Source organism: Stegodyphus dumicola, chromosome 6 (genome assembly GCF_044657685.1).
Source record: "Stegodyphus dumicola isolate Sdum_Otavi_A_Nest chromosome 6, ASM4465768v1".
In the NCBI taxonomy this organism is placed as follows: Eukaryota; Metazoa; Arthropoda; class Arachnida; order Araneae; family Eresidae; genus Stegodyphus; species Stegodyphus dumicola.
This window is the reverse complement of record NC_140773.1, coordinates 223,622,855-223,645,048: the sequence shown is the minus strand read 5'-3', so window position 1 is coordinate 223,645,048 and position 22,194 is coordinate 223,622,855. Positions and strand designations below refer to the sequence as shown.

At 31.0% G+C, this 22,194-nt stretch overlaps 1 protein-coding gene across 10 annotated transcripts in view; it reads right to left on the bottom strand.

Annotated features, from left to right (window-relative positions):
• LOC118181277 (meiosis inhibitor protein 1-like) overlaps window positions 1-22,194 on the bottom strand; it is a 223,644-nt gene that overhangs the window by 56,160 nt on the left and 145,290 nt on the right. For 9 of the 10 annotated variants that reach the window (XR_015041844.1, XR_015041845.1, XR_015041843.1 and 6 more), the window contains exons 13-20: window positions 18,494-18,678; window positions 17,189-17,316; window positions 14,155-14,290; window positions 13,926-14,037; window positions 10,909-10,966; window positions 7,394-7,518; window positions 378-479; window positions 198-272 (exon numbers count right to left, since the gene is read on the bottom strand). Coding sequence is in view for 7 of the 10 variants with exons in the window: in XM_085819592.1 (XP_085675718.1) it covers window positions 198-272; window positions 378-479; window positions 7,394-7,518; window positions 10,909-10,966; window positions 13,926-14,037; window positions 14,155-14,290; window positions 17,189-17,316; window positions 18,494-18,678 (921 nt within the window). In the remaining 3 variants the exon portion in view is untranslated. The remainder of the gene's footprint in view (window positions 1-197; window positions 273-377; window positions 480-7,393; window positions 7,519-10,908; window positions 10,967-13,925; window positions 14,038-14,154; window positions 14,291-17,188; window positions 17,317-18,493; window positions 18,679-22,194) is intronic. The other variant, XM_085819593.1, reaches the window with a different exon arrangement.

The following is a 22,194-nucleotide window of genomic DNA, read 5'->3' as shown; positions in this document are numbered from 1 at the left end:
ACTGGAATTAGGTATTGCGTGATAAAATTTCCTTTACATATTTTTGCCGGATTATTTGTATCTTCTTATATTTCCGATAAATATGATATAATTATCTCTTATTTAGTTTCATAGTAATTATTATCTCTTATTTTTATTCAATTTAATGGACTTATTTCCAAAATGGTAAACTTATCAAAGATTTATAATACACTCACTTCGCATTCATAAGCTTTCTTGAGAAATGAAAATGCAATACGAGATTGAATTGGGGAAGTCAGATCAAATAAATCCTACAAATCAGAAAGAGAAAAATTAGTTTATAATTTATTCACGAACAAATTAATTTTACAGTCAGAACATTTTTTATTAAAAACGTAAGCAAGAAAAGCCCTTACCATATATGTTTTCCGTGCCAGTTTGTTCAAACATAACAAGTGAAGAAGGATATTAACATCGTGATTTTCTGTTTCCATGCTGGATTCTAGCCACATCTGAAGCTTGAAAATAGATATTTTAACATCTTTAGTATATGAAAGTGTTTTTCAGGTACGCATATAATCCGATATAAAAGTATACTACTACTAAATAATTAAGCCAAAAAAACAGCTTATTATTATAGAGCTTTAAACTGACATCAAATATGCAACTGAATTTTTCATAAATTGTAATCCACATATTTAAATAAAACTACAGTAGTCTCCCAATCAACCAGAGTAATACAGGGGACGACGCCCATGGTTAACACAAAATCTGTTTGCAGTTAATTCGACAGCAGTAAATAAAAACATCCCATATTATAATTAATAGAAAAATACTATTAATTATTTTATTGTATTTTAAACCAGTTTAATCTAGAGAAAAAGCCTATTATTTAGGTATGAAAATTAAATAAACTTTCAATTTTTTTTTTTTTTTTTTTTAAAGAAAGAACAGTGTTTTCGTTTACAATAATCTTGCATTATATTTTGAAAGGATTCAGTGAGAAACAGATAATTAATAGTTGCACACTTTGTAGAGACATTAGATTAATTGGAAGTAGGAGAAGTGAAAAATGAGCAACGCCTTCGCGGGAAATCGAACCGCGGACCTCTGGGATACGCGCCCAGCGTGCAGACCACCACACCACGAAGGCATGCTAGGAAGGCGGGAAAAATTCCTTATAACTTAAGCTACTATTTATCAATTTACCAATTCATTTTAATCAAATGATTAAATATTTTAAATTACATACATTAATTATATATCTCTAATTATGTACAATTAGCAGGTGTACTGTTTCGGATGAAAGCAATTCCTAAATACTGTGACATTCGATGTCATCACTACTTAAATTTCACTCATTTTCTTTCTACACATGCAGTAAAAATTTTGTTTTATTCTGAAGGTTTGTGATAGCAATTTTTTACATCATTCTGAAATGAACAAATTTAACGTATTTAAAACCAGGCTCTATTAATCCGCAACCGAATTAAACCGCTTCCGATTAATCGGGAGTTTGGCTGTATTAAAATAGAGCAGTTGTGATTTGCACTTCAGATCGGTCAAAAAGGGGACTATTTAAAACTTTGAATTGAATATAAATAAATATAAGGAAATAATTCTTTTAATACTTATTATATTTTTTTATCCCTCCATTTGAACAACGTACATTCTAAAAAAGTTCTACTTTACTACTTCTCTCTCCTCTTTTTTCCTTCTTTTCAAGTACGCATCTCAATGACTGTGCTTAACAGCACCTTTTAATAGACGGCTTTCTAGCACGAACAATTCTTGCTTATATAGTTTTATATATATATTTGTCGACAGAATTTCAATTTATGTTTAAAATTATAAATGCTAAGGTTATTTATATATTTAGATAATATTCATAATTATTATACATTTAAATACATTTAATAACCAGATTTCTTCAAAATAACGTTCAGAGAAGTTTATGAGTCCTTTATTTTCAAATACATTTATAAATAATTTAATAAGTATTGACATATTTAGTTAAAAGGCAAATGCATTTTTTTTACAAGACCATGCATAAATACTTTTATATATTTTACATTTTTCATTTTCGGAAAGTATAAATCTTTATTTTCTGTGCATTACTTATATTTTTCGAGTAAACTAATTTACAATAATTTAGCATATATCGGAATTTTTACACAAGAAATATGTATAAATATTATTGCGATCTACGGGTTCGTGGATTTGGAGTGATTGATGATAACATCTGATGAAGAATCAAAACACAATTTATTCGTCAATATTAAACAGAACAGTTCTAAAGATCCGTTACAGTCGTCGAAAAACTATGACAAATACGCTAAAACAATCAGCAACGCAGCTTTCAGGCCATCAGGCTATAACGAGGAGGACAGTTTCGCGGCAAAGAACTGAAGTACAGCTCTCGACTCATTCGATCGCTCTCGGAACTCAAAGAACTACTACTGAACTCAACACACTCAAGATACTCTTCACGATAATCTCACGATGCACATAACTTCGCGTACAGGCAGGGTTTATAAAGCTTTTGACCTGCCTTTGAGAACATTCTGGGACAAACCGCTAAGAATTTGTTCTAGAATATTCTTGCTTCGTCTATGACATATTGGACAGTTTGTCGCCAAATGAGCAATTGTGTACCAAATCTGGCAAACCTGCCTTCCATTGCGATCCCTAAATATGCGTTGCGGGGAAGCTATCTTACCGCAGCTGGGCATTTCGTAGCAATGCAAATTACATGCATTATTTTAAAAAAAAATCAGTGTTCTTCGAAAGTTATACTCAAAGACCCTCTTCCCTTAGTAAGAACGTCCCTGCTTGCTTTACTTTATTTAAAATTTAATCTGACATATGTGCCGGATTACAAATTTAACAGGCAATTCGTATTTACATTCAGCCATTAAGATTCGAACTTTTGACTTAAAATGAGTTTTCGGATACATTCATTATCAAATTCAAATTTTCTGGTAAATACATTTTGGCAGAGCATTACAATACCTCTCTTAGTAGTTTTAACAATTTACCGTATTTGACGGCATATAAGATGCACTTTTTTTCCTAAATTTGGTCTCAAAAAAGTTACCTGTGTCTTATACGTGAAGGTAATTGCATTCAAAAATTGTTTATTTGGCTTTTACGAAACGTGAGAACTAAAAGAAACCACGCTATTGAAACTTTTTTCCTTGTGTGTGGCCGTCTAAATAAGGGTGCGTCTTATATGCCAGTGTGTCTTATAGCCGTCAAATACGGTAATAGTTCTCTTATCTATTGACACTTATTCTTGATTGCCTGCTCTGCATAACACTATTGCTTCATTTTTTGAAACAGTTAAAACAGCTAATTGATCTAAATTCAAAATATCTGAAATTAACGCATTGCAAAGAAATCCAAAATATAATAATATACAAAATATATGGAAATACCAATTAATAACATTGATGATGCTTTTTTCATGTCTTGAAATTGTTCTATAATGCGCAGATTACGACTATCCTCCTTTTATCGGGGATTAGATGAAAAAACAACAACAACAGCAAAAATGGTTACCTTTCATTCAACAGTATATGTGTTAAATAATAAAGATTTTTCATTCATAATTATCTAGTACATTTATTCATCAATTAAACATGTCCCAAGTGCAGTTAAAAAAAAAGAAAAAGAGAGAGAGAAGGATAACTGTAGTTTCATATTTTTTATGACTCTGTTAATTATTGATATTATTTTTATATTAAAAAAAAAAAGAAACAGCTAAAAATAGCGATTTGTTTATCCACAATGTTGAGCGAAGTACATACTACCATGTTATGTGAATGACAAAAAATATATTTTATTTAAAAAATTTTGATATTTGGAATATAAAACAAAATCAGCAAATACACTATTAAGAGCATCGAAAGAAGAGTACAAATTTTTACGCTTGTTAGTTTTAAGGAAATTGAGCTTTAAAGTGTGTTATCTATTTGCGATATTTTCACATTTTAAATTTACTTTAAGATTTATTATTCTTTACACATAACAAATATTTTGCTGAAATGTGTATTTTAGTAATTCAGTAGCTTAGACTTTTATGAAATAAATTCATAATCAGAAGTGCTATTGTAAGTTATCGAAAGATAACCAAAATGTGATTTGTCGGGAAATGCCACTAATTTATACAAATTGCTATTACCCATCCAGTTATGAATATTTCTTTTGTGCGGAAAGTGTCCCTGCTTTTCGATTTGTGTGGAAGTACTACAAAACCGCTCTCAAGGTAACATTCTTTGGACGTAAACAGAAGTGCCACACCCCCTTCGACTACCAAAACGCGGCAGCACTGCGTCAACCCGTAGAAGGAAAAAAAATGTCTCCTTCTAATTCCTTCCTCAGTGTTTTTCCTCCTCTTCATTTTTCTTTTCTAACTTATCTATATACTATACTGGTTACGTTAGGAGTTTTAACAAGGTCTTAAAAAATATATTAAACTCAGAAGAGTAAAAAAGGACTTTTAGATTGAAACATTCATGTAAAAGTATAGTTCCGTAGGCAATGAATTTGCCTGTTTAACAAATGCAATGGAAATATTTTAATAAATACAGACGAAAAAGTCATTGATCAGGACAGTTATGTGTGCACAAGAGATGTAGCAAAAATTGAAGTAGAGAAACAAATTGAGTTATTTAAGGACATGCCAGGAAGAACTGACAGGTATTTCGACTATATATAAAGAAACCTTTTCCCGTGCTTTAGATAAAGGTTTAGCTTTCGTTTATCGAACTTCAAATCAACACCAATGCATAGAAATTGCCAGAAGGCAGAACTTGGCAGAAGGTGCAGAACTTGGGTTTAGTAAACCATTATAAAAGTGACCCAGAAATTAAATTCATATTCGAAGGTGTTTTACACTGGTTCGCATTCGTTTAGAAGCGGTAAACGATGGATCTTTCTATTATATATAAAAGAAAAATTCCTGCAAAAAAAAGAAATAGAAATTTTCAATAATTATATGGTTGAGCAATGGTTAGAAAATGCCTTATTGGTGGCATGTGTAACTGTTATGATGGACAACCTAGAAGACATAATGTTCCAGAAAGATGTACTAGTGAAATAAATGTCCCTTTTAAGAAAAGTCACACTAATATATTTGAATTTATTCTGTTTTTAAATGAAGACGCAGCATATTATGATTTTCTTTGTAGCAGCGTGGAAATGAATATTGCCTTTCAAAGATATCAGAAACACTGTGACGTAGAATAAAACAGGCAGTCCAAGATTTCGAAAATAGGAAAATCTCCATTAGAAAATGTTTAGAAATATTTACGTTGTGAATGGCTACGTTATGAAATTTTTATGGCTATTGTAGAGACATCAGGTATTTTTTGGAAGCAGGAAAGATGAAAAATGAGCAATCGCCTTCGCCAGGAATTGAACCACGGACCTCTGGAATACCGGCCCTGCGTGCAGAACCACTACATCACGAAGGCAGGCTAGAAGGTGGGAGAACCACATTATAGACTCCCTTTTTTAAAGGGTGACTGGGGGTTTTAGGGGACCCAATCGCCAAATCCTTGGTGAGGAGAATCATCATTCAATACCCTTTTTAGTTCGGGCGCCAGTGTAAAGACATTAGGATTTTTGGAATCAGGCAAGATGAAAAATTAGCAACGCCTTCACCAGGAATCGAAACATGGAATTCTGGAATACCGGCCCAGGGTGCAGACCACCACACCACGAAGGCACGCTAGGAAAGCGGGAGAAATACTTTATAGCTACGTTAATTTTTAGCCATAAATAACGTTATAGCTACGTTATGAAATTTTAAAAACTAAGCAATCAACTTGAATAGTAAGCTGTGTTAAACAATGTTAAAAATTGTGTAATCAGTTTTGATGTTAAGCTATGTTGTGAAATTTTAGGAAATGAATAACAAATTTTAATGTAATAAATATTAGTAAAGAATTTTTCTTGTTGAATTTTAAAGTATTTCATTAAATTATTAAAATGACAGTGCAATTAAAATGTCACTTAATTATTTATATATTTTCTCAAATTCCTTTCTAAAACTCTAAAAAAAGGCAGCGCTTTTTGTTGTGAGAGCGAACTGGTGTTACATTAAATGTGAATTTGTAGACTATAGTGATGTACAGAAATACTGAAGTAACGTTTATTTAATATGTTTTATACTACAACACTTACAAAATAACAGCACATGTAAATAAACTGTTAAACGTAAAATGAACCGTACATTCTGAATGAGAAAAGAAAATAACACCAAAAATAAACTTACCTAATTATGTGATTAAGGTTATGCAGTCTTATTTACTTCAACAACAACCGGTGATGGTCCGAATGTATAAGAATATAACCAAATATTCACCGAAGTATTTGGATAATGTCGACATTCTCCAATTTCCGTCTTTCACGGTAATAGATGCATCGAATTTTCAAGAGGATTGTCAAACATTTAAATGCACTGAACGGAAGCTATGAAAACTGGTTTTCTTTGAATCATGTTTTAACCAACTGTACTTTTAAATGCTTTCTTTTTTAACTAGGAAAATCGCATTTCTAAAGTTTTTAAAGGATTTAGTTAACGATAGTAAACAAAATTATTTGCAATAAATACAGTACGAAATTTATGATTTTATTTTGCATCGAATTTACACAGATCTTCTAAAAGTTATTGTTTTTGGATTTTGCAATAAATTATTTATAGAATTTGTGTTATATATTACTTCTTCTTCTTATAAAATGATGCTTCAACTAAGCATATATGATCAGAAATTAGAAAATTAACTATAAATTTGCGACTAGGAAATGTATTAATAGTTATTATTAATATAATTATAATAAAAATTATAATATTAATATAATCAGAATCTCCGAGTCCAGATTTCGATCAGATCAGAATCTCCGAGTCCAGATTTCGATCAGATCAGAATCTCCGTGTCAAGTGCATATTGACAAGAAATATAAAATTTAGAAATTCGGACAATTATTTTAAACATTAATTTATCACTTTAGGTTTAAAACATTATTTGAAGTTAGTAATTCATGATCAGTATGCTGTAGAATTAGGATGGAAATAAGAGAAAATCTAAGTGAATTAACTAAAAACATTGAACGTAATTTAAAATCTAATAGAATTTTTTTAAAGAAACTCTTCAAAACAAAACTTTTGATTCGTGCTTGATGGAAGGGTAGGTATCCGATTGTTTTGAGCATAATTTTTTTAAAGTTATTCATTTTTATGGAAAGCCTTAAGGTCTGATTTTTTATCACCCTACTTTTTTTTTTTTTTTTTGTGTGTGTGTGTGTGTGTGTGTGTGTGTGTGTAACACTGCATTTAATTCTTGCCCATTTGATTAAGAAGAAAAAACAATCTTTTTAATGATTTTACAAAACGTCTTGAAGAATAATGTAAATAAAGTTTTCTTACCACATATGAACAAAACGGGTTAACTGAATCGTTTCTGAAGCACCACCACAGTAGGACTTTATGATGTGTATATATTAATGAATAAGATGATAATTTTGACATTAAAGTCCAAAGCAATCCATTAGCTAAATGAAAAGATTTTGAATTAGACATAATAGTACAATTTAAAAATACAGGCTATTAACAGAAATAATGAGCAAAAATTAATAAAGCAGAAAACTGCTGGTTACAAGAAGTAAATATTCATAAAAATAATAAAAAAATTTAAATCTGAAAGGTTTCAGCTTTTAAATTACGTCCAAAGGGCCGTTTTTTAACATTTTGCGTGTTACCTTTATTTATTAAATATCACGTTCTTCGGACGTAAACCATAAAATTCAGTTCATGAGCAATATGGCAAAAGAATTTCGATGCGCACTCTCGCGCTGGAGATAAAAATGTTTTTTCTGTACAACGTTGCCATTGTTCGATTTGAAATCCTTGAGTTTGCTACTCAAAAATTCGTTAAGTTTTACGAAATATGAAATCCATAATAAAACAAACTCTAAATTCTAAATTCGAGCTTCCAGATGCTCATATTCGACTGGACTACGTTATTCAAAATCTGATGTCTCTAGGTACCGTTATTTTTTCACACTGTAAGAAGCATACATACATTTATGCAGATACTTAATTTAATTTCTTTAAATGTATTACAGGGCAATAATATTTGGTGGGAACAATTTGAAAAGTGAAACGCCACAAAATACCAGAACTAAATTAATAGCCTCAAATAATTTCAAATTAAGGCTTCCAGATGCCCGCAGTAGGATTACGTCATTCAAATTGGATGGCTCTAGGTACCGTTGTTTTATCACAATGCGAGAAACATTTATGCAGATTCTTCCTTATTTAACTTCTTCAAGTATAATACAGGGAGAAAATATTTGATGGAAACAGTTTGAAAAGTGAAACGGACATTCAGAGTGATTCAACGGAAAATCGCGAAATGAAAACAATAGTCCCTCAGGGACAAAGGCCGTTTGGTCTAAAATTTAATATGACAATAATTAATAAATATGAAATGTCACAAAACCAGTGTAATTGTAAATAATACATTATTACAGCTGATGTTGAACAGAAAATAGAAATCAAAACCTAGCTTCATTTGAAGAACTAGCATTTTTGCCATTATAGGTTTTTACTACCTTTTCAGAGCGAGTGAGTGACGGGAGCTTGGGCACCATTCCTCTACCATTGTTAACCGATTTATAGCCACATCCACCATACTACCGTTATAGAGCGTTTTAGAATTATAAGGTATTTTCTCCCTCCTTTTTGCATGCCTTCGTAGTGTAACGGTAGCACATTCGGCCCGCATTCGAGAGGTCCAGGTTCGAGTCCCGGCAAGTGCATTGCTCATATTTCGTGTTTCCTACATCAGACATCCGAATGACTCTACAGTGGCGCCCGAGCTAAAAGGTGGTGGACGATGATTCTTCCCCACCAGGATTTGGCCATTGGGTCCCTTAATTCGCAGTCGCCCTTTAAAAGGGAAAATATTAGGTCAGTCCATAAATTCTTGCGCATTTTTTGGTAAATTTTTAAATAATATAAAAAAACACAATTTAACATTTTAATGAATTATATATTTTCCTCCATTATCTACAATGTCTCGCCATCTTACAGGCAGCTTTTTTATGCCATTGCTGTAGAAAGACTCTTGTTTTGATTCAAAAAACTTGAAACTTCATTGTGTACATCCTGTTTAGAATTAAATGTTTTCCCAGTAAAAAAAAAAAAAAAAAAAAAAAAAAAAAAAAAAAATGCAAGGCACGAAATAAGTGAAAATCACTTGGAGCAATATCTGGGGAGTATGCAGGATGTGGCAAAAGCTCCCAATTAAATGCACTCATTTTTTGCAGCGTTTATCGAGCCGTATGCGGTCTAGCGTTATCATGATGAAACAACACTTTCTTGATCGTGGGTGTTTTTTGATCAATTCTGAGTTTAGACGGCAAAGTTATTCACTATAAAATTCTGAATTAATCGTTTGATTTGGTTCTAACAGTTCAAAACGTCCTAAACTGGGTTCATCTTTCATGCTGCTTTTTCAAACTTAAATTTTTTTAAACCATTTCTGGGCAGTCCTTACACTAATAGTGTATTTACCATGTACACTATTAATGTTTATCGCTGCAGACCTGGCAGATTCACCACACGAAAATAAAACATGTAGCACAGCACGTTTGTACTGATTATCTATATTCATCTTCTATGGGTACTAAAATGCGTTCGATATTTACGAAAGTGGGTGATGAACTGAATAATATGTTAGTCAAACGATGACAAGTTTCAACAGGTTAAAAATTGTATTGTTTTAGTAAATGCGTCATAGTGAATTCCACGCATATTCTTAATGCGCGCAAACTTATGGACTGACCCGTTTATAAGGTATTTTCTCCCTCCTTTTTGCATGCCTTCGTGGTGTAACGGTAGCCCACTCGTCGCGTATTCGAGAGGTTCAGGTTGGAGTCCCGGAGAAGGTATGCTCGTTTTTCATGTCATCTTGATACAAAATAACCTAATGTCTCTACGCAATAAAATAATATATCTTGAATGATGGTTTCCAGAACAATGGTTTCATTTTAAAGGAATGATCTAAAATGAGATGGGATGAAATTTCTATAAATTTAATTACATGTATACAAGATATATATTTTATATAATGTCCACAAAGAGCCCATTTCCATAGCGAATCAGTAATAAAAAATTCGTCTTCACATGATTAAAATTATCACAGCTATCATTAATTAAAACTTGCCAGGACTGTATGCATATATTGTTAAAGATAGCTAAGTAACCTATAAATCTTTAAATCTTTTTTCATTCAATTTTTCTACGTGTACAGTGAGAAAATTTTATGTGTGCCCAAACCGGACACACCGTGCCTCAAAGTGTCATTCGTAGCGCATTCTTACGGAAAAATTGCTGAAATGTTTAAAGAAACCTTCCCAAATATTCAATGATTCAACAAAGAATAATGATCTTTTGCTTGGTAACCTGATTCTGTGAAACTAAGCGTTTTCACCGTAAGAAATAAAGTAGCCACCCATCTCTTAAGCACTCGGAAAAAATAGATAAAATGGGTATTAAATCTTGCAGCTGAAATCAAAGAATCTGAGAAAGATGACATTGCAATCAAATTTATTCGCTGCGAAGTACTGGTCAATCATAAAATTTTGTTCTGCTCAAGAAAAATTCATCTACATCTTGCACGAACAAAGGGCTTTTAAAGTAAATAGCATGTTTCCCTTTTTGGATCTACCTATATAATACAATAATATTTTTGAATCACTCTCTGATAATATAATATTACATGTGTGTATATATGCATGCGTGCGTGTGTAATAATTTTAGTTATTTACTAATATTATTTATTTAAGTATTATCGTATACAAGTGCATAACATTTTCTGAAATTAGTTACATGTGACCGACATGTTATTGGGAAAAAATTGTATGGGAAAATCTAACCTTCACTAAGTCCAGTATCCAGCTTTATACCTTTGGAAACACATTCATACATGCAGACCTAAAAGAAAAAACAATTTATTTGGAAAAATGTGCGAAAGTGGAAACGGAATGAAAAAGCTTCAGTGTTTCCTTCTAATTTTATATACCGGCTAACATTAGATGTCAGCCAGTAGATAAATTTCTAAAAATGAAATTTTAAACAAAATTCTAAAATTTACATTCGTATTTATTTTAATTTCCGAATACTTTGATCGTCATTTTAATTTTTATCTTATACTGATATTTATTTTTCATGCAAGATGGTAAGGAAATGAGAAGTTAATTGTTCCAAAAAATATATCGTTAGGCATTTTTCTTTGGAAAAATTCCATCCATATGTAAGCTATTAAACTGCGATCGGAAAGTATGTAAATTTTTTATGAAAGATTTATAAAAGAAAAGGAATTTAATTATATTTTCTTGCGTTACTACAAATATGAAAAATTACTTGATTTTTTTATATTAAAGTTAGTATTAACTAATTGTTAAAAATCATCCTTATGTTGCTGAAGCACTTTTAGGCGCTCTAATCCCCCGTCAGATCTTTGGAATAAATTTTGAAATTATTTTTAGCACTTTCTGAAATATGTTATTTGAAACTATTACATGAACTATCGGGCAATTTTGCATAAGTCAAAATTCAACTGATTTTTCAAAATTGTTTAATAAAAAATTATTTTAATTCTCAGACCTAAACATTTATAGACAAAAACCTAAATATTTACAGGCAATAACCTAAACACTTTTGGGAAATGTTTTCCAGAGATTTAACTTTTCCAGACTTTTTACAGTATTTTAAGTAACCCAAGAAATGTTTAAAATAAACGTTTTAGGAACCATATATTACAAAAGGAACATCCATATACATGCACTGATGTTTGTAAACATAGTTCTTTTAAAATAAAGCTTTCGATAAAAAAGAAAAAAATATTCGATCGTACCAAAGTTCCGAAATTATGAAAACAAATATCGATTAGAGAATCTATTTTTAAGAAGCAAAAAGGGATGAAGAGTTCCAAAAATTTATTCCCAATGTACTCGCTGTGTATCAAGAAAACTCAAATTTATTAAAATAATTTAAAATACACCTAAAATTTACACAATGTCGGACGAAAAAAACGTAAAATTGTTTAGTAACTTACGGACAAATCTTCTGAAATCTTCCACTGACTGAATTATTTTCCGTAGTTATCTAGTCTGCGTATAGCAGACTATCTTGTGAAACGTATAAGATAATATTCACAATTTTTCGTTATTTTTGCTTTTAATTGATATTAGAGTTTGCAACTCAAATGCTGGAAACATTTTTCAAAGCCGCAAAATGCAGTGACATTCGATTATTTGTGGAAAATATTTCTTGTTGATTACTTTCATGACACATCACAATGGGGACAATCTGCACCACACAATTTTGGTGATGACGCATTACATTTTTAACAGAAGCAGTCAAGCCAGAAACGTTATCAAGCTTAGGTAGCAAGCTTAGTTTAGAGATAGAAAGTACACAGTTGGATTGCCAGGGTCTATACGCAATGAAGAAGGTTATGATTGCACAATGCAAAATTAGTTTTAGATTTGAAGCAGTCTGGAGATAGTTATTACCACTTTGGGAATAGAGGGGGGAGGGCACAAACGAAGAGGAGGAATTAAGGGGCTACTGTTAATATAAAGTATAATTCAGAGTTGCTTATTTTTTATCATTTGGCTTGGATTAAAAATTATATTTTGACGATAGTTTGTAAAGAGTTATAAGTATCTTACACTTAAATTTTATTTTTTATAACTTATTTATTTATATTTTATATTTAAATACATTTTTAATGAATATTAAAATTTATTTTATATTTAATAAAATTTATACTTCAAATTTTATATTTAAATAAAATTTTCCAGTTTGAGCAAGTTTTATTTAATACTAACAATACTTTCTTCAGAATTTCAGTAAATTTCTAATATTTTTTGGGTACTTTTCCGTTTTGCCGGCGCAAGCGATAAAGTTTCCAATAATGGTACAACTCATGCCAAACGGAATATTCTCGTTGGTAATCTTTTACGCCTCATTTTCAAAACAAGTCGCAGCCATTTCTTATCAAATTGATTGGTTCTTTCAATACTGGCATACAATTACATAGAATTTTTAGCAGATAGTACAATTTTATGCCCTAAGGACATTCGCGATAATCAAGTCAATTAGAATGCAATGACACCGCTCACCCGAAGGCGAAAATGTAGAAAGGGCAAAGTCAAGGGTTAACTTCATCACTTCTAATGAGAATACACTAGCAAAGCACTGCGGTTTTACATAATTTCTGAGCAAGCTGTTGGTACGAATTGAAATAATTCTTGCATTTAAACTTGTATTCCAAATTAAGATTTAACTTGAAATTAATGTAGATAATTACCGAGAGAATTAGATTTTTGTAGCATAATTTACGGGAGATGAGATCACTTGGGGTCACGTGATACGAACTGATGAATCAGCTTTTTGAACCATGAAAGCATAATAAATTCTTAAATTAATGTCTTTTCAAAAGTTTATTGTCTTTAGTTATTGGCTTTTTTACAAAATTTTAAAAGATATTAAAATTTTTATGCCTTCAAAATAAAAAAATTCTTAAAACTAACATTTGTTAACATATTTTGTTTTGTGTGTGTATACCGTATGTTGTCGCCAATAAAGTCTGTTTGGCGAAGTTTGCACCGGCGAAACGGAAAAGTACCATTTTTTGCTATTTGATTCTGTATTTAATCACTCCATATGTAATTATAAGCACAGTTTTTCTTCAAATATCTCATTCAAAATAAATTTCATTTCCGAAGCCATACTATATATAAGTTACATTTTTTGGAAAAATATCTTCCCTTCTTTTAATGAAAGGTGCTAGACATAACTCGAAAGAGAAATTTTATATTAACTCTAAAAAGCAATAAATTATCTTTCAAATGATATCATAAGTTAAACAAAACACGCAACTTACAGCGATAATATATATCAAATGTTTCACTATAATTTCCGAAGAGTTGAAGGTCTCGTAATTACACGTGATATAATACGCCAAATGAGGAATTAGCAATTTAACATCGATTAACCTAAAGGAAAAAAAAAAAAAAATAAGTATATGTTCTTCCGTTATTCAATAGTTTGTTAATATGATTCATTTTGAGGAAAATTTTTAAATCAGAAAATAATTGTAAATATAAACTTACATTTCTTCATTAGTAAAGGATATGTAACATAGACACAGGAAAGCTACTTGAGCCGAAGCGATGCTGGATGCGGAAGAGCTGTTTTCAGTTACGTCACATTTCTGCGATAGGAAATAAGCACATTCTTGAAAGGAGCCTATGACAATGCATAAGATATAAACAATATTATAATTTTAATCAGATTTTTTTAAGAAGTTTTCATGCCCTGGCTAAAAAATATGACATCTTTGTCTCATCTGATTAAGCAATAATTAAATACCTATAATTCATTTCATTGCAAAACTGCTGCTAAAAGATTTTGTTTTTATTTAATTCAACAATTTTTGTAATACAAAAAAGGTAATTTATTTTCATTAATAAAATTACACATAATAGGAAAAGGCTTAAAAATGTCATTTTTTAAGAGAGCTATTAACTTTTGTATTAATAAACAAATAATTAATTTCAATATTTGTTGAGTTTTTACGCAATTTCTTTACTAACCTGTATTTTGACATGAGAACAGAATCTGCCAATGGATTATTTTATTTTATTTAGGTCGTTCCAGCGAAACCACCAAAACTGTTCTTATTTTTAAGGCACAAATTCGATTGGAATGTATTATTGACAATTTCTAACGCTAACAATTACTAGTCTAATTCCATTTAAGCAATCTCTTCGTGATTGTAGCAAAATGGAAACGTTAAAAATAGTATAAGAGATAGAAACATTTGCCCAGTCTAAAAAAAAAAGGTGATAAACAAAGCGAATTGACAGCTTTACCCCTAAGTGAATAAAATAGTAATAAAAATCTAAAATATGGTCCAACGGTTCTTTAAACACATATTCAGCGCGAAAAATAGCTTGATATGAAACGTAAATTGTGTGTCCAGTTTCCTAAGCATTTCTGAATTAGCAAGTACAAAGCCTAACCATCTTAAATGTTAAATTCTGGCTCTGTGAAGACAATAAGGAAAATTATTGCCTCGTCCTTGAAAAGTAACATCAAGTCGGGAGAAAGATTAAAACAATTACATCTTCAGTCTAGCGATTTTCACAACCCATCTAATAATAAAAGACTCCGATACTTGCAGATTAACCAAATGCAAACGCTAAAATAAAACTTAAGTATTTAAAATGCGATACTCACAAGACAAAGTTCGTTATAAGTTTTGGCTCATGTCCTCAACTCATGTGAGCAGACATGGCTAGCATAGGCGATTGAAGTAAATTCAGAAGCTATGCGAAAATTCATATTGAGATGACCAAGTGTCTCTGCCAAAAGCTTTTTGCCAAATTTAAGAACTCTGTTTTTATGCATGTAACTGTGAAAGACCGAAATTAGGGAATGTCGGTAATATTCGGGAAATATTGATACGTGCCAAACACAAGAAAGTTGGGCCCTGAATTTTTTAGAATATTCTCACAGTTTTGTATTGTTAAATGGCTACTGAATGCTTCAAGAGGTGATAAACCTCGAGTTGTTATTGTGTTGACCATGTAATTTCAGGGAAGAATGGTCACCAGGGCCTCAAAGAGGTTAAACTTCTACGTTCCACCCTATTTTAAGGTAGAGAATACCAGGAGGTGGTCCGGGGTGGAATCTCTCCCATACCACCAAACCACACCAGAGGACTTTCGACTCATTACATATTTAGAGTGCTCCCATGCCGCAAAGACACTATACATTTACAAATATCCGGGCCTTCAGTATGCAGCAGGCTTCCCTGATTACTATGGGCGACATTAACCTCAACTGAAAGGGCATTAAATGATCAACATTCATTGGATGAATTCATACGGATGTAAAATCATGTATATAATATACTATGCATAATGTATGGAAGACTGATCACAAAAGTCTTGCTGCAGTCGAATAAACAATATTAAAAGGCTTCTTAATCTACGAGTTCTTAATCTCTTAAGAAATCCTTTGCCGATCTTCGCTCTAGATGAGGGTTTACAAACGTTTTCACAAGAGTCAGAACTAAATGTTTTTAGGCTATGCGAGCCAAAAGAATAAGTGATGATGCTATGAAGTTAAGATCTAGCGAACTTATAAAACCAAAATTTGCTCGCACAAATCTGTTCAAGAAATCCTAGAAATCCTAAAGGCAATGTATACAGTTATTTGCGACGCTAGTTGATTTAATATCACTAAAAGAATTTTTTTTTCTTATTTACGTTTTAATTAATTCTTGATTATCTTAAGCAGGAAGTTTTCATTTGTGGCGGGGCTATATTTTTTCGTTGCTGCGCTGCAGCTACCTAAAAGAGTAATTGCTTTCCATTACCATGTGTTTAACCGTGTTTTCTATTTACACCTTCTTAACCGACGCCATTTTTATTTATTTACTTATTTCTTTATTTTTTTTTTAGCTTCGTGAAGTGCCTCTACGATTTGATAGTCATAAAAAGATTAAGGTTTAGTGTCAAAAATTTGTAAGTATAGATATGACTCCTATGCAATGAAACTGCAAAAGATTTCGGATATTTCATTCAAAGAATAAGGAAGATATCCTTTTTACAGTTTCTAAAACAATTGTTCTTAACCCACAAATCGTATAAAAACATACGGCGGCCTTATAATTTATTATTAAACATATGCCGGCCTTATAATAAATTAATTATCATTCACGTACAGTATGTTCCTATTTAATTAAGATACAGAAAACTATGAAACCCAAAATTCTGAACTATATTACTCGCTGAAAAATGCAATATACAACAAAATGTTGCCTCCTCTAGGTGTAATTACTGATTAGCCACTTCTAGTAGTAAATTATTGACTATATATTTATTGTATCACGACTAAAAGCTTAGACTTAAGCGCACTAGGTATGCTATTTTTTATCTTTTTATAGTTAGAATAATCTGTACTGCTAAAAATTGTGATAAATTCACCCTATATGATAATTCGCTTTATTACTCTTCCATAAGGAGTATACTGTAGATGGGAGTGGTCAACTAATCCACATTTTAAAATGAAAATGGGTTTTTTAAAATTAATTTTGGCTATTATTATTAAAAATATTGCTCCGCAAACAACACTTACAGTCAAGATGAACGATTCCACTGTCTACTGTTTCCATATATGTATCTGAAGGATCAGATTTCTTGAGAAAACAATGTAATACGTTTTTCAGGCACTGATTGCAAACGTCTTTTACATCTACAAAATCGCTTTGAAAACGAAAATAAAGTATACATTATTTAAAACAGAAATATCAAATAAAATTAATAACAAGAATCATACATTACACTAATTCACTTTCAATGAAAATGCTTTAAAACCGAACAGCTATCCGGAAATGTTTAATTAGGAAGCAACTGATTGCTATTTTATAATGTAATAGTATAAATTTTAAATTCAGGATAAAACACAGGAAAAGATAATCAGCAGAGTGAGCAGCAGTAGATAATTGTATTAAAAAAGGAAATAAAAAATTGGAACTGATTATAACTAATTAAATCCTTAATCTTGATACAGAGCTCTTCGAGCGCTTCTGCAACTACCTGGTAATAAGCCATTAAATTAAAAAAAAGTAAAGGTAAGAAAAACATTGTAGAGACATTAGGTTATTTCGAAGCAGGAGAGATGAAAATTAATATGCCCTCGCCTGAACTCGAACCACGGACCACTCAAATACGCGCCGAGTGTGCTGACCACTACACCACGAAGAGATACTTAGAAGGCGGGAGAAATAGCTTATAACATGAATAGTCAAAAAAGACTCTTAAACTGATTTTTTAGTTTCTATAGTTACTTCATTTTATTTTGCGTTAAAATCTGAATTAATGTAAAAGAAAAAAAAAAAAAAATACAATTTGAATAATTTTAAAATACTGTTTATTCGATAAGCCATGTAATGATCAGACTGAACATCATTGAAATAATAGCAAGGAAAGGCCTGTAAGTCACAAAGCATTAGACTAGATTGGATTATTTGATGCTAAAGCACGGCAGGGCTCTCTGCCTAGGGAAAGGAATGTCTCTGTGTAGCCCATTCTATAGAAAACTAGCTTGTATTCATGTTATAGATGAAGGAAACTATGAAAATGTTCGTATAGCCAGCTCATTTCCCGGGATAAGAACTACTAGTGTTCAGTGATTTCATCCACTCGGCCTTTATTTGTAGGTAAAGTGTAACTGACAATCGATGTACAAGTTGAACATTTTATAATCATATGGCTTAAAGATTCTGTTAAGTCTATTTCAGTATAATATTTTATTTAATTTGCATTTATTAAAACCAGCATAAATACTGGATATATTCACCGTAATTTGCAAACGATCATTTCAACAAAACTTTGAAGGGGTAAAAAAGAGTCTATTTAATAAAGTAAAGCAGAAACGTACCAATTAGATAAATAGGTTTCATTCATTTTCACATCCCAGAGATGCTTAAAAAGTCGAACTTTTAGAATCTTCTTTGCAAATGCAAAAAGTAACTCATCATCTGCATTATCTTCAAATAAAATCGATAGAACTTTGAAGACATGAAACCAAATTATCTGCCCGACGTGAGCTTTTGAATCGAGATGCTGAAAATATAAAAGTTATTGAAATTAGATTAAGTTAAAACACATGAATTTTCAGATCATAATTTACATGATATTTCATTTAGATGTTCAATGAAAGAAATTATTAAGTTCAAATTTAAAATAGTTTATTAGCGATATTCATTCTTTCGTATACAAGAAGATTCGTTAATGATATGCGCCTCAATATATCCTCCCACATATCATCTAGTGTGATATACGTCTCAATATATTTTCAATAATATCCTGCGGAGAGATCCAGTTTTCATTTATCTCAATACAGTTGTTAAAAGAGTATACGTTGTTAAAAGAGTATACAATACAGTTGTTAAAAGAGTATACGTTGCGATGTGTATACGTTGTCACCCAAATTCTGCCAAGTAAGACTTCAGATTATGCCACGCGTGTTTTTTAATAAGTCGGAATTGAGTCACTTGATAATTACATATCTGACTAGTATTACTCTAATGATATAAATGATATTTGTAATCAAACAATTAGCATTCTGTCAATCCATCTAGACACTGAAAGTATGTTACATATTATCATACATGCTAATGCAACAATACTGAAACTGGAAAAATAGCTAGATGTTACGGACGAAACATTTCGTATAGAATGGCGGCTTTCGCATTCATTACACATAAAAATTTCTGCCAGCTTTAAATGTGTTTGATTTCGGATTGGATGTACGGCAAAAGAAAAGTAATCAAGATACAAAGTGAGAGAGTCGTTTTTAATTACAATCAAGAAAATACCATAAGTAATTTATCAATATAATTTTAAAGCTTTGCCAAACTTTGATTTAAAAAAATGAATTGGTTTTTGGATTGCTTCAAATTCAAACTTAAAAAAAAAAAAAAAAAAAAAAAAAAAAAATAATAATAATAATAAAAAAAAACCCTAAAAGCTTTCAGATTTTACATTATAAATTATGCCCCAACGGCCGTTTCTTTAACGTTTTCTGTATTACCATTATTTATTAAATAGTATGTTCGTTGCACTTAAACCATAAAATTCAATTCAACAGCTATATCGGAAAATAATTTTAAAATGAGCAAAGCTTTAGAATTTCCCATACACAGTCTTGCGCGCTGGAGATAAAAATGTGTTTTTTTTTTTTCGAACAGTGTTGCCATTGTTCGCTTTGAAATCCTTGAGTTTGTTAATCAAAAATTCGTTAATGTGTTACAAAATATGAAATCGATAATAAAACAAATTTCTAATTCTAAATTTGGGCTTCCAGATGACCAAATTCGGTAGAAGATTACGTTATTCGAAATTGGATGGCTTTAGGTACTGTTGTTTTATCTCAATGCTAGAAACATACATAGATTCATGGAGATTCTTTATTATTTAATTTCTTTAAATATAACACAGGGCGATAATATTGGGTGGCAACAATTCGAAAAGTAAACCAACATTTATAGTGAACCAACGCAAAATGCCAAAATGAAAATAGTCCTTCAGGGCAAATTGTCCCTTTGGACTAAAAATAAAAACCTCTGAAAGTATTTATTAATATTAAGCTCATAATAATCTCGCGAAGTTTAACACTCTGGGATGTTTTATAATGTAAGAATATTATTCGGTTTTGTATCCCTCTTTCCGCCTTTCTTAATCTTTCGGACATTTGATTAACCAGTTTTTCCTAAAGATGTTTTCTTTCTGATATTTTTGCAAAAGCTTCTTTACCAGCTTCTTCTACGCACATTGAAAACGTGCAAAAGACTTCAGCTATTATTTATGGGACAGAATTCAGCACGATCCGTTGTTGCTTGAACGTAAATCACTCGCAAAGCTTCCTCGTTGTTTAAACTTTTGCATTCCGTAGGCACCAAAAACGTGACAATTTTGATTTTCTCTAAAACTGCTGTATTAGAGTAACAATGCAAAATAAAGGTTAAGATGATCAATAAAATGAAAACGTTTTCGAAAATAAATAAATAAATAAATAAAAATTGCAAAAATAAAAAAATTAAGTCGCAATTAGATATACTTGTGTACATGAATACATTATTTATCTATCAAAGCAAACATATACCTATGCGATTACGAATTTAAGATCTTGTTAATATTGGATGTGCCGGGATTGATTATCACTTTTGGGCATCTCTAAGGTAAAGTCGTGTGTACTAGTATCTAAAACGAAAATACCTTAATGAAAATACCATTGATTTAAAAAAAAATGAATTGGTTAATATTGCAAAAAAAAAAAAAAAAAAAAAGAGATTTATATTACTCAAAATTTAAATTATGATGGCAGTGACATTCAATCTGAAACCGAAATTATTATTGGCAGTCGCAGGGATAATGTTTATGCAAGTGTTTAAGATATATTCCGTGAATAAAAATTTAAATTCTGAACATGAAAAGTTTAATTTTTTAAAGCCCCTTATGCATTTATGCGATGTGCTTTCTATGACGCATTTTTAATGCAATCCTTCAGAGAAATACTTCGCTTCCAATGCTCCTTTACATCCTTTTTCTGTGTGATTTTCAAATTAAAATGTGCTATTTAATCCATAAAATATTTACTAAGTGTTCTTGTCGTAAACTAGAATTAAAAATCTGATGTATACCCACATGACTTCCTTATACGGAATATTAAATTATATGCAATTTTTTTTGCACTTCATTTAAAACTTATTTCTTGGAATTTTATTAGAGATAGATTTCTCATTCAATTAATTGTTCTGACTTCACGGCAAGGCAAAAAAAAGATAAAAACTCAAAATACCTTAATTAAAAATTTAAAAATATAGAAAAACACAAAACACCAAATACAGTTAAAACAACCAAAAAGACAATTTTTGCAATTCAAATTAAGATTTTCTAAGCAAAAACAAGCAATTCGGCCAGCGGTCGAGAAGGTAGAGTTTTCGGTGCATGCATATTAACTAAAGGCATAAAAGCCTTAGCCGGAAGATAAGAACAATATCATTCAAACATTTTTAAAGCAGAAAATGCCCATTTTACCAACATTTAAAAATACAAAAACGAGGTCAGGGAGTCGAGTAACAGAGTGAGTATAATAATACGTTTTGGTGTGGCCGATTGACACCAAAAAGGGAAGTGCACTACTATATGCTATAGAAGTCCTATATATAAAATTTCAACTTTCTGAGGCTAATCGTTTTTAAGTTATGCGAAATACATACATTCACACATACGTACGTACGTACAGACATGACGTAAAAATCTCTTCTTATCCATTTTAAATCCTTTTAGTAACCCGTTTTGGGTAAAAGAGTCCTTTATCCTTACTAGGGATTATAATACTGGTATACCGGTATACCGAATACCGGTATTTTGAGCCATTTGTACAATTTTATAATACCGGTATTCACCAGTTTAAATACCGCTTTTTCGGTATTTACTAGAAATTTTTTAAACTGTCTCCACTTTATGTTCAAAGGTCGCTAACATAGCAAAATAATATACGTTTTTGTTTTTATCTAACGGGCGAAATTAATTAGACTGTGAGTACAAAGTTGCATCGTACAGTCTAGAGAAGTG